The 13,794-nt window shown below is 38.4% G+C and overlaps 1 protein-coding gene across 1 annotated transcript in view; it reads right to left on the bottom strand.

Moving 5' to 3' along the window:
- mov10l1 (Mov10 like RISC complex RNA helicase 1) overlaps positions 1 to 13,794 on the bottom strand; it is a 77,816-nt gene that overhangs the window by 24,838 nt on the left and 39,184 nt on the right. The window contains 1 exon segment of the mRNA XM_034175462.1: positions 11,280 to 11,282. Within this exon segment, the coding sequence (XP_034031353.1) occupies positions 11,280 to 11,282 (3 nt within the window).

Here is a 13,794-nt window from a genome sequence, read left to right as displayed (position 1 = left end):
CAGTGTTGTGTGAATAGCAAGCTACATATTTGTGAATCTGTGCAGGTTTGTGCTCAGAATATCTAAAAATTCCATAACTGAGCAAATTGATGAATGCGTGTGATTGCTGATCCACAAATGCTGAATCACACTTCAACCAGAATTTTCAGTTTTCCAAATGCCTGGTTTTTCTTTTATACAATGAAAAAATTATATCAACAAATACACATTTATTTGTAAAAAACAACACACAAGTTACAAATCAGAAATTCGTGTTTGTAGATCGGAGATCAAGGACCATTATGTAGATCACCCTCTATGCATTTGCAGGCATGACAGTGTGGCGTTGTGAGAATCGCCAGCTTTTAGTTTGTGGATATGTGCAGTTTTGCACTCAGAATGTCTCAAAATTCCATAACTGAGCAAAGTGATGAATGCGTGTGATCCACAAATGCTGAATCACACTTCACAAACAGAATTTTCAGTTCTGTAAATGCCTTTTTTTCCCCAAATGAAAAAAAAAATATATTTTTACAAATACGCATGTATATGTAAAAACCAACATGTTACAAATCAGTGTGTTTGTGGATTAGAATAAAAGTGTGTAAATCAAGGAATTGTAGATCGCCTTCTCTGCATTTGCAGGTATGAGACAAATTTAACTCTATATAAAAGTCTCAAATTTAAATAGCAGATTTTTTTTTTTTTACCTATCTAGTAATCCAACCTTAAAGAACATGGAACAGCACTGTTTTGTGTTATTTATATTTTAAGAAATGTGCAAAGAATCTTGTGAATACAGATGCACTTCAAAAACTTCCAGTGATGGAGCTCAACACCAAAACCTGAAGTCCAGAAGGAAAAAGAGAACATAACCCTGCTCTTCAAAATGTGAGGAAAGTGTCTCCAAAAACTAAACCAAGCTCACCTGTCGTCTCTGAAACACCTGCTGCTACACTTCTAAATACAACCCCAATTCCAATGAAGTTGAGATGTGTAAAATGTAAATTAAAAACAATGCAATGATTTTCAAATCCTATTCAACCTATATTCAAATGAATATACCACAAAGACAAGATATTTAATGTTCAAACTGATAAACTATTGTTTTTGTGCAAATATTTGCTCATTTTGTAATGGATGCCTGAAACAGGTTTCAAAAAAGCTGGGACAGTGGTATGTTTACCACTGTGTTACATCACCTTTCCTTCTCACAACACTCAATAAGTGTTTGGGAACTGAGGACACTAATTGTGAGTGTCATGATTGGGTATAAAAGGAGCATCCCCAAAAGGCTCAGCCGTTCACAAGCAAAAATAGGGCAAGGATCACCACTTTGTGAACAACTGCATGAAAAATAGTCCAACAGTTTAAGAACAATGTTTCTCAACGTTCATTTGCAAGGAATTTAGGGATTCCATCATCTACAGTCCATAATATAATCAGAAGATTCAGAGAATCTGGAGAACTTTCTACACGTACGCAGCAAGGCCGAAAACCAACATTGAATGCCCATGACCTTTGATCCTTCAGGCGGCACTGCATTAAAAACAGACATCATTGTGTAAAGGAACTTACCGCGTGGGCTCAGGAACACTTCAGAAAACCATTGTCAGTTAACACAGTTTGTCGCTACATCTACAAGTGCAAGTTAAAACTCTACCATGCAAAGCGAAAGCCATACATCAACAACATTCAGAAATGCCGCCGCTTTCTCTGGGCCTGAGGTCATTTGAAATGGACAGACGCAAAGTGGAAAAGTGTGCTGTGGTCTATTGAGTCCACATTTCAAATTATTTTTGGAAATCATGGACGCCGTGTTCTCCGGACAAAAGAGGAAAAACAACATCCAGATTGTTACCAGCGCAAAGTTCAAAAGCAGGCATCTGTGATGGTATGGGGGTGTGTTAGTGCCCATGGCATGGGCAACTTACACATCTGTGATGGCACCATCAAATGCTGAAAGGTACATCCAGGTTTTGGAGCAACACATGCTGCCATCCAAGCAACGTCTTCTTCAGGGACATCCTTGCTTGTTTCAGCATGACAATGCAAAGCCGCATTCTGCACGTGTTACAACATCATGGCTTTGTAGTAAAAGAGTGCAGCTGCGAGACTGGCCTGCCTGCAGTCCAGACCTGTTACCCAATGAAAATGTGTGGCGCACTATGAAGTGCAAAATAGAACAACTGAGACTCCAGACTGTTGAACAACTGAAGTCGCACATCAAGCAAGAATGGGAAAGAATTCCACCTACAAAGCTTCAACAATTAGTGTCCTCAGTTCCCAAACACTTATTGAGTGTTGTTAGAAGGAAAGGTGATGTAACACAGTGGTAAACATACCACTGTCCCAGCTTTTTTGAAACGTATTGCAGGCATCCATTTCAAAATGAGCAAAGATTTGCACAAAAACAATAAAGTTTATCAGTTTGAACATTAAATATCTTGTCTTTGTGGTGTATTCAATTGGATATAGGTTGAAGAGGATTTGCAAAGGATTTGCAAAGGAAGAGGATTTGCAAGGATTTGCAGGAATTGTATTCTGTTTTTATTTACATTTTGCGCAACATGCCAAATTCTTTGGAATTGAGGTTGTAAAACAAAGGCTCTTAAAACAGAAACTATTTTATTATTTGAAAAAAGCTGTTTCCTTTTATATTTTAACATTAAATGAATGAATCATAACATGTCAATGAAGTGAAAGTTCAGTCAATAAGACATTTGCATTGGTAGAAGTCCTGCCCCATTTTGCATAATTTCAAAGCATTCACAAGTTTTAGAATAGTTAAATTCATATTTTAGTAATTACTCTGTTCTGATTAAAAGCAATCACAGTCGACAAAGATGCAATTAAATGTTGAAATTACTAAATTAAAAAATGATAGACGTTTGTTACATTGAGAAATCCTAAATAAACACAGTCACTGTTATATTATCTCCTGTTGTGTTTATAACTATTCATTTATTTACAGTGTATTTTTCCTGATTGAAATGCAGATATGAATGAATGAATATACCAGACTGAAAAATGTACACATTACTTTTCATGCTAATGTATTTGTCTAAAAATAAATGTCCAAGGTTCATTATCATGTTAAGCAAGAAATGATCTCATCTGAACAACAACAACAAATGGTTTTAATTTACAGATGAACAAAGATTTCTTTTTAAAAGTTTCTATTTATTTTTTTTTTTACTTAAATCAGGGCTGTGAAAATGAAAATTGAGGGGAGGACTTCCGGGTCACCACCAGAGATGGCAGCGTGAAAAGCCCACAGCGACAAATAGTTACAAAAAAACCCCAAATTTGACGAAAAGAGAATTCTGTTGCAGTACGAATGTTTTAAAGGGGGGGCAAAATGACGTCCAAGAAAAATATGAAGAAAGGCGCTCTGGTTCCTGAGAAAAGCACCGAAGATGAAGAGACTAGCGTTTCCGCTAGCCAAAAGTGTTGGTGACAGCGAAGCTGCAGGGGAGGACAAGTTATCGCAGATCCTGAAGGAGATCAGGGAAATGCGCGAGGAGAATAAAAAGCAATTTGGTGATTTGTTGCAAGACATTGCTAAAACAAACTTTAGACTGGATGAAGTGGAAAATAGAGTTGCTTCCGCAGATGACAGGGTGCAGGCGGCGGAGGACGTCATCTGTGAGTTAGTTAAAAAACAAGAGCAACTCCAGTCAAAACTATCAATGTTAGAGGGACACTCGCGCAGAAATAATGTAAGACTTTATGGCGTGATTGAAGGAGCGGAGGGATCTACGGCTCTATCTGTTATCACTTTTGTGGAGCAGTTGTTACGAGAGAATCTGGGTTTCCCAAGCACTAAAGATTTGCACATTGAGAGAGCACACCGAGCGTTAGCCCCTCACCCCCCTGAGGACAGACAGCCCAGATCGATAGTCATCACATTCCAAAATTTTTGGATAAAAGAGAGGTGCTCAGGGCTGCATGGCAAAAGAAAGGATTCACGTGGAAGGGCTGCAAATTCAACCTAGATAATGATTATGAGCCGGAGGTCCTGGCCAGAAGGAGGGAATACGGAGAAATAAGAAGGGTGCTTAAAGCAAGTAAGACAAGATTCCAAACACTGTATCCAGCTCGTCTGAAGATCTTCCTGAAAGATGAAATGAAGATTTACAATACAGTGGAGGAGGCGGCGCCTGACCTGGCGGACAGAGGCCTGCCGATCACGAGAGTCGAGCGCCCGGTGTCCGCACTAGCGAGGTTTCAGCGTCAGGACTGGACCACGGCACCCGCACGGCACAAACACGGATTTAAAGAGAAGCTACAGGCATTTAGGAGAGATGACGCTGAATGTACCAACAACTGAGAGGTGAAAGGAACATTAACGGAGATGAAATATATCTATTGAAGAGCTTGAACTTGGATGGAGATGGTGAAGTAACTGTTGTCGCGGAGGAGGAATGACTGTAGAGGGCCCTCAACACCAAATAGGCCAGAGGATATCCCTCTGAGACGAGGTCCAGATGGGTATGGACCTCAATTCTGGAAGTTGGTATGGATGTTCAAGGTACCATTGTTCTAAATATTATGTTTTCTTGTTTTTTTGTTCATGGTTGCAGTAAAAAGGGTAGCTTTACAAGTTTCTTTTTACTTGACCTTTATTATTTCATCAGACAAGAATATAATGTACAGTGGAGAACTGAAATGTATTTCGTTTAATGTGAACCCGTTCACATTTCTAACCGTTTTTCCCCACTCGACGACACACCCGCCGAGGATCAAACTCTGGTTATTGGCGACTCTGTTTTGAGAAATGTGAAGTTAGCGACACCAGCAACCATAGTCAATTGTCTTCCGGGGGCCAGAGCAGGCGACATTGAAGGAAATCTGAAACTGCTGGCTAAGGCTAAGCGTAAATTTGGTAAGATTGTAATTCACGTCGGCAGTAATGACACCCGGTTACGCCAATCGGAGGTCACTAAAATTAACATTAAATCGGTGTGTAACTTTGCAAAAACAATGTCGGACTCTGTAGTTTTCTCTGGGCCCCTCCCCAATCGGACCGGGAGTGACATGTTTAGCCGCATGTTCTCCTTGAATTGCTGGCTGTCTGAGTGGTGTCCAAAAAATGAGGTGGGCTTCATAGATAATTGGCAAAGCTTCTGGGGAAAACCTGGTCTTGTTAGGAGAGACGGCATCCATCCCACTTTGGATGGAGCAGCTCTCATTTCTAGAAATCTGGCCAATTTTCTTAAATCCTCCAAACCGTGACTATCCAGGGTTGGGACCAGGAAGCAGAGTTGTAGTCTTACACACCTCTCTGCAGCTTCTCTCCCCCTGCCATCCCCTCATTACCCCATCCCCGTAGAGACGGTGCCTGCTCCCAGACTACCAATAACCAGCAAAAATCTATTTAAGCATAAAAATTCAAAAAGAAAAAATAATATAGCACCTTCAACTGCACCACAGACTAAAACAGTTAAATGTGGTCTATTAAACATTAGGTCTCTCTTTTCTAAGTCCCTGTTGGTAAATGATATAATAATTGATCAACATATTGATTTATTCTGCCTTACAGAAACCTGGTTACAGCAGGATGAATATGTTAGTTTAAATGAGTCAACACCCCCGAGTCACACTAACTGTCAGAATGCTCGTAGCACGGGCCGGGGCGGAGGATTAGCAGCAATCTTCCATTCCAGCTTATTAATTAATCAAAAACCCAGACAGAGCTTTAATTCATTTGAAAGCTTGACTCTTAGTCTTGTCCAGCCAAATTGGAAGTCCCAAAAACCAGTTTTATTTGTTATTATCTATCGTCCACCTGGTCGTTACTGTGAGTTTCTCTGTGAATTTTCAGACCTTTTGTCTGACTTAGTGCTTAGCTCAGATAAGATAATTATAGTGGGCGATTTTAACATCCACACAGATGCTGAGAATGACAGCCTCAACACTGCATTTAATCTATTATTAGACTCTATTGGCTTTGCTCAAAAAGTAAATGAGTCCACCCACCACTTTAATCATATCTTAGATCTTGTTCTGACTTATGGTATGGAAATAGAAGACTTAACAGTATTCCCTGAAAACTCCCTTCTGTCTGATGATTTCTTAATAACATTTACATTTACTCTGATGGACTACCCAGCAGTGGGGAATAAGTTTCATTACACTAGAAGTCTTTCAGAAAGCGCTGTAACTAGGTTTAAGGATATGATTCCTTCTTTATGTTCTCTAATGCCATATACCAACACAGTGCAGAGTAGCTACCTAAACTCTGTAAGTGAGATAGAGTATCTCGTCAATAGTTTTACATCCTCATTGAAGACAACTTTGGATGCTGTAGCTCCTCTGAAAAAGAGAGCTTTAAATCAGAAGTGCCTGACTCTGTGGTATAACTCTCAAACTCGTAGCTTAAAGCAGATAACCCGTAAGTTGGAGAGGAAATGGCGTCTCACTAATTTAGAAGATCTTCACTTAGCCTGGAAAAAGAGTCTGTTGCTCTATAAAAAAGCCCTCCGTAAAGCTAGGACATCTTTCTACTCATCACTAATTGAAGAAAATAAGAACAACCCCAGGTTTCTTTTCAGCACTGTAGCCAGGCTGACAAAGAGTCAGAGCTCTATTGAGCTGAGTATTCCATTAACTTTAACTAGTAATGACTTCATGACTTTCTTTGCTAACAAAATTTTAACTATTAGAGAAAAAATTACTCATAACCATCCCAAAGACGTATCGTTATCTTTGGCTGCTTTCAGTGATGCCGGTATTTGGTTAGACTCTTTCTCTCCGATTGTTCTGTCTGAGTTATTTTCATTAGTTACTTCATCCAAACCATCAACATGTTTATTAGACCCCATTCCTACCAGGCTGCTCAAGGAAGCCCTACCATTATTTAATGCTTCGATCTTAAATATGATCAATCTATCTTTGTTAGTTGGCTATGTACCACAGGCTTTTAAGGTGGTAGTAAATAAACCATTACTTAAAAAGCCATCACTTGACCCAGCTATCTTAGCTAATTATAGGCCAATCTCCAACCTTCCTTTTCTCTCAAAAATTCTTGAAAGGGTAGTTGTAAAACAGCTAACTGATCATCTGCAGAGGAATGGTCTATTTGAAGAGTTTCAGTCAGGTTTTAGAATTCATCATAGTACAGAAACAGCATTAGTGAAGGTTACAAATGATCTTCTTATGGCCTCGGACAGTGGACTCATCTCTGTGCTTGTTCTGTTAGACCTCAGTGCTGCTTTTGATACTGTTGACCATAAAATTTTATTACAGAGATTAGAGCATGCCATAGGTATTAAAGGCACTGCGCTGCGGTGGTTTGAATCATATTTGTCTAATAGATTACAATTTGTTCATGTAAATGGGGAATCTTCTTCACAGACGAAAGTTAATTATGGAGTTCCACAAGGTTCTGTGCTAGGACCAATTTTATTCACTTTATACATGCTTCCCTTAGGTAGTATTATTAGACGGTATTGCTTAAATTTTCATTGTTACGCAGATGATACCCAGCTTTATCTATCCATGAAGCCAGAGGACACACACCAATTAGCTAAACTGCAGGATTGTCTTACAGACATAAAGACATGGATGACCTCTAATTTCCTGCTTTTAAACTCAGATAAAACTGAAGTTATTGTACTTGGCCCCACAAATCTTAGAAACATGGTGTCTAACCAGATCCTTACTCTGGATCGCATTACCCTGACCTCTAGTAATACTGTGAGAAATCTTGGAGTCATTTTTGATCAGGATATGTCATTCAAAGCGCATATTAAACAAATATGTAGGACTGCTTTTTTGCATTTACGCAATATCTCTAAAATCAGAAGGGTCTTGTCTCAGAGTGATGCTGAAAAACTAATTCATGCATTTATTTCCTCTAGGCTGGACTATTGTAATTCATTATTATCAGGTTGTCCTAAAAGTTCCCTAAAAAGCCTTCAGTTAATTCAAAATGCTGCAGCTAGAGTACTGACGGGGACTAGAAGGAGAGAGCATATCTCACCCATATTGGCCTCTCTTCATTGGCTTCCTGTTAATTCTAGAATAGAATTTAAAATTCTTCTTCTTACTTATAAGGTTTTGAATAATCAGGTCCCATCTTATCTTAGGGACCTCGTAGTACCATATCACCCCAATAGAGCGCTTCGCTCTCAGACTGCAGGCTTACTTGTAGCTCCTAGGGTTTGTAAGAGTAGAATGGGAGGCAGAGCCTTCAGCTTTCAGGCTCCTCTCCTGTGGAACCAGCTCCCAATTCAGATCAGGGAGACAGACACCCTCTCTACTTTTAAGATTAGGCTTAAAACTTTCCTTTTTGCTAAAGCTTATAGTTAGGGCTGGATCAGGTGACCCTGAACCATCCCTTAGTTATGCTGCTATAGACGTAGACTGCTGGGGGGGTTCCCATGATGCACTGTTTCTTTCTCTTTTTGCTCTGTATGCACCACTCTGCATTTAATCATTAGTGATCGATCTCTGCTCCCCTCCACAGCATGTCTTTTTCCTGGTTCTCTCCCTCAGCCCCAACCAGTCCCAGCAGAAGACTGCCCCTCCCTGAGCCTGGTTCTGCTGGAGGTTTCTTCCTGTTAAAAGGGAGTTTTTCCTTCCCACTGCAGCCAAGTGCTTGCTCACAGGGGGTCGTTTTGACCGTTGGGGTTTTGCATAATTATTGTATGGCCTTGCCTTACAATATAAAGCGCCTTGGGGCAACTGTTTGTTGTGATTTGGCGCTATATAAAAAAATTGATTGATTGAATGATTGAATGAGGTATTAAATCCAATTAAGAGAACAAAAATTTTTTCTAAACTCAAAAGAGAAAAGGCTCAAATTGCTTTTCTCCAGGAAACACATATGTCTAAACTAGAGCATGCTAAACTTCAGAGGCAGGGATTCAAACACGTGTATGCCTCATCATATAAACATGCTCATAAAAGAGGTGTTGCAACATTAATATCTAGTGGATTAACATATGAACAGCATGACATTTGACAGCATTTTTTAAAAAAAGTAGGAATCAGCATCTGATGAATCTGCAGGCCAAATTGAAACAAATACAGAACATGGACAGCCAAAGAACCAACGCTCAAGTAAGGTCTGAAATAAAGATAGTACAAAGACAAATAGATGAGATTTATAACCTAGAAGTACAAAAGAAGATTATGTTTTTAAAACAAAAACATTACGAGGTTGGATCTAGATCAGCAAAAATCCTGGCTTATAAATTGCGAAAACAGCAAAGGGAGAACACAATTTATAAGGTGAAAAATCCAGTTACTGGCCAAGCTGAAGATTCAAGGGAAAAAATAAAAGAATGTTTCGGTAAATTTTACCAGGATTTATACACTCAACCGGCAGCGGCAAATGAAGAAAGCATTGACAAGTTTTTGATGAGCCTGGAGCTGCCTAAAATTCAAGATTCACAAAATGAGATGTTAGTTAAGCCAATCACTATTAAAGAATTAAATTTAGCAATAACAAAATTGAAATCTCATAAGTCGCCAGGATCCGACGGATATACAGGAGAATGGTATAAATGTCTAAAAACGAGTCTATCCCCTCTATTATTGCGAACTCGCAACTTAGTTATACAGACCGGTGAAATATCTCCCTCTTGGCGTGAGGCCATCATTTCGGTGATACCTAAAGAAAATAAAGATAAACAAGAATGTGGGAATTATAGACCCGTAAGTGTCCTCAATGTGGACTATAAGTTGTTCACGTCCATACTGGCTCGTCGATTAGAAAAAGTATTGCCTAACATAACTGATTTGGACCAGACAGGTTTCATATATCAAAGACAAACACTGGATAACATTAGAAGGTCGCTACATATAATGGAGAAGGTAACAAAACAAAAAACTGAAGCACTGATAGTCGGGCTAGATGCAGAAAAGGCCTTTGACTCAGTAAGGTGGCTTTTTCTTTATAAAATACTAGGTAAATTTGCTTTTCATGAAACATTTATTAGGATTATTAAATCTCTCTACTCAAAACCGACAGCACGAATAAAGATCAATGGTGATCTTTCAGATTCATTTAATTTGGAAAGGGGAAGTAGACAGGGATGCCCAATTTCACCACTTTTATTTGCACTATTCATCTTGGACAAATGATTAGACAGTATCCTCAAGTCAGGGGTGTGACAATTGCCGGGACTGAACACAAGGTGGCAATGTTCGCAGATGATGTACTGGTTTACATGGAAGATCCTGAAAACTCATTCAATGGACTAATGAATATATTGGAAACATTTGGAAGCTTATCAGGCTATAAGCTTAATTTTACAAAAACCCAGGTGTTGACCTTGAACTACACTGCTTCAGCAAATCTACTGAAAAGATATAATCCGAACTGGGAGGCCACAGGACTTAAGTAGTTGGGACATTACATTAACTAAAAATCTGTCAACTTTGCTACAAACTAATTATGAACCATTGTCATGGTCAATTAAAGAAGATCTGTATAGATGGAATCTTATCCCATTTTTGAGCCTAACCTCCAGAGTGAATTCAATTATTGTTTAGGGCCTTACCACTGGAAGTAGCAGATGGTTACTTTAAAGAATGGGATAAACAAATATCACGTTTCATTTGGCAAGGAAAGAAGCCAAAGGTACGTTACAGTACAATGCAGTTACAAAAAGAAAAGGGAGGGATGGCCCTTCCCTGTTTAAGAAATTACTTTTATGCATCTCAGTTGGTTCCACTACTATATTGGTGTAATGAAGATTATAGAGCTAAGTGGAAAGACATGGAATTTACACTGATAAAGAATTTCCCTCTTCAGGCATTAACAGGAGACAAAAAAAATCAATGGTCTCATGTGGAAGTACTGAGATGCCCATGGATAGTGTTAACCTTTAAGATCTGGCAAAAGGTGATAAATTTGACCCAAATTCAGAAGATTTTACCATTATTTAAATGGTGTGCCTTTGACACGGAGTTTCCTGCTAATAGAAGTGACAATGTTTTTAAATCCTGGATAGGGAAGGGCCTGACAATCTACTTGTCTTTCACAAACAACAAAATATTCCTTAGTTTTCAGGCTTTGCGAGATAAATATGACCTCCAGTCAACTGAATTTTTTAGATACTTACAGATTAGGCATTCTTTTACCTCAAGTTGTAAATTATCTAATTTTACTCAATCCGAAGAAGCATTTAGTAAAATATTGATTTCAGCCTACAGCAGTGTACTAAAAAAATTATATCCAAATTATACAATGCTCTCTATACATCTGATAAGTGTACAACATTATACGTGAAGCAGAAATGGGAAAAAGAGGCAGTAATCGAAATTACAGAGGATGAATGGGAAACTATCTGGTCATTTCAGTGGTCATCAACGGCCTCAGCAACCTGGAGGGAACACTGCTGGAAGAATGTCATACGTTATTTTAAAACTCCAGCTCAGGGTATCAACAAGTTGGCTTGTTGGAGACAGTGTGGTTCAGAGGAGGGGAATCACTATTATATATTCTGGGCCTGTCCTAAATTAGACAGTTATTGGAGGGAGGTCCACTCAAGATTAAACCTGCTGTTTGGAATGAATATGCCTTTTAATTTTGAAACTCTGTACTTAGGTAGGATTAATCTTCTGGAACGGAGAAGTGACAAGCAGCTGTTACAAGCCCTTCTGGTGGCAAGCAAAAAAAATATTACAAAAAAATGATTATCTTCTGTTCCGCCTTCACTGGCTGGATTGATAATGTCCTTGAAATATTTAGAATAGAGAAGCTAACCTATACAATTAATATACAAAGAGATCAATTTTATACAATCTGGAACAAGTGGATTAAATACATTACCCCAATTAGAACAGATTTCTCATAACTATTTTGTTTTATGAATATTTCATTTTCTTATCACAAATAGGATTGGTGGTTTTTCTTTCTTGTAAGCCCCCATGTTCTTGTAAATAGATTTTGTGTTGTTTTTTTTTTTCATTCCTTTTATTTTAACAAATGGGCCCAGAGAAGCTGTGAAAAACAGCCCTTATAATGTATGTGCATGTCATGTATTGTATAGGAGATGTCAATTACTTTGGTGATTTGAGTTGTGCTATAATAGAAAAGCCCATGTAAGCAAAAGGGAATGATACTGTTTGTATCCTGAAAGAAACATGTATTCATAAGATTTGATCTTCCCAAATAAAAACAAAATGAAAAGAAAAAAAAAAAAAAAAAAAAAAAACGAAAATTGTGAAATCCGAAGAAAATTTACAGGGGGTGTGGGGGGCATAGGCCCCCCAGGAGCCGGGGTCTAGGGCCCCGTGGGATCCCAGAAACCAAATTAATTTTTATCTAATGATACATTTTCAGCATCTCCTGGAACAAAAAAATCTCAAAATTAGTGCATATTTAAATGACCCTGTATTCAAACTTTCATTTGAACCGTCAATGATCATGTTGAAATAATGGAATATGACGTGGAAGTAGGACCTGGAATGATTTTCCTTTTAATTGTAAACCAAATTATGTATTAACTCAGAACAATTAAACTACGTGAAATTCATGAAGACTGAAAAGTCTTAAAACATTTCAAAAACCACAGCTAAAGCTTGTAGAATATTTTGAAATTCATGGTAAAAGATCAATAACAAAGCTTATAGTGGAAAAAAAAAATTCTTGTGTAAGCCACAGTGTCTTTTTCCCATGAAAAAAGTCTACATTAATAAAACTCATTTATATTCGTGTAAATTCATGTAAATCCCATCAAAGCCAGTCTTTTTTCCAATGAAAGAAAATCTAGATTAATGAAAAAAGTGACATAATCTTGTCTAAAATCCTGTTTGAACAGCACAATGTTTATTTTCCAGAGAGAGAAAAATTTTTACCGTGTTTCCTAATGGCACAGTTCGCTTTTCCCGTTTCTTTTATCTTTCAGGTGTGTTCATGAAGCCAGCGACAATTCCATGGATTCTTGTCCTTATCAGACTTTTTCAAACAGTCTTTCTCACCATCTCTCTGACGCTGGTCCGTGACACAGACATACTGCACAATTCTTCTTTTAAAAACTTTAGAGCTCTAAAGATTTGTGATGTCCACATGCTACATTTAGCTTAAGCTTTGTGCAGAAGCTACACAGCGTCGCCGCAGCAACCAACCAGTCCCGCTTTATGACAACTGTCGTAACAGCCAGGCTTTTTTTCCTCCTCGAAACTCCGCGGTTACAAGGACACTGATTTGTATCTGCAACACACAGATCAGTGTCTCCGGACTAGCGTGGACTTATAAAACTTGCACAATGTTGTGAAAAAAGAACACTTTGCGACAGACATTTTAAAAATTCAGTGATGATCACAGAGTAAAACACTAACCCCCCCACGGAGATCCGCGGAGTTTCACAGCCCTGTTAAATGTATTTTCTAATGTAAGAAACTTTTTTTTTAAAACTTCAAAACGTACAGTAGTTAGGAATTAATCTTGAGGTAAAAAACAAACTTTTGTAAGGATTTTCTTCGGGAACCTGCTGTGTATAAATTAGCAGTTCTGATGTTCCTCTGTCACACATTTCTGCACTCTATCATTTTCCATGATATGGCCGCAGGATCCGCACTATAACTGTCGCAATGAATGCACACATGAAACTCTCCACAATGCTCTTAATTGGCTGTTTGCACTTGTGTCTGAAACTCCGCTACGATACCCTCTTTACAGGCTACCTGAAAATGCAGCTGTATTTCTTACACTGGAAAAAGTTTGAATACGTTATTTTCAGCAGATAGTGGATGTTGTACCAGCTCATAGATAAGCACAAGTGTGCCACCCGATTCAGTGCTCCGTACAGAGGAGATGAAACACTTCACCTCCAAGTCTTAATTTTTTTTTTAAAC

The sequence above is a fragment of the Thalassophryne amazonica genome, chromosome 8 (assembly GCF_902500255.1).
Source record: "Thalassophryne amazonica chromosome 8, fThaAma1.1, whole genome shotgun sequence".
Lineage (NCBI taxonomy): Eukaryota > Metazoa > Chordata > Actinopteri > Batrachoidiformes > Batrachoididae > Thalassophryne > Thalassophryne amazonica.
The sequence above is the reverse complement of the archived record's forward strand: the minus strand, read 5'-3'. Positions and strand labels throughout refer to the sequence as shown.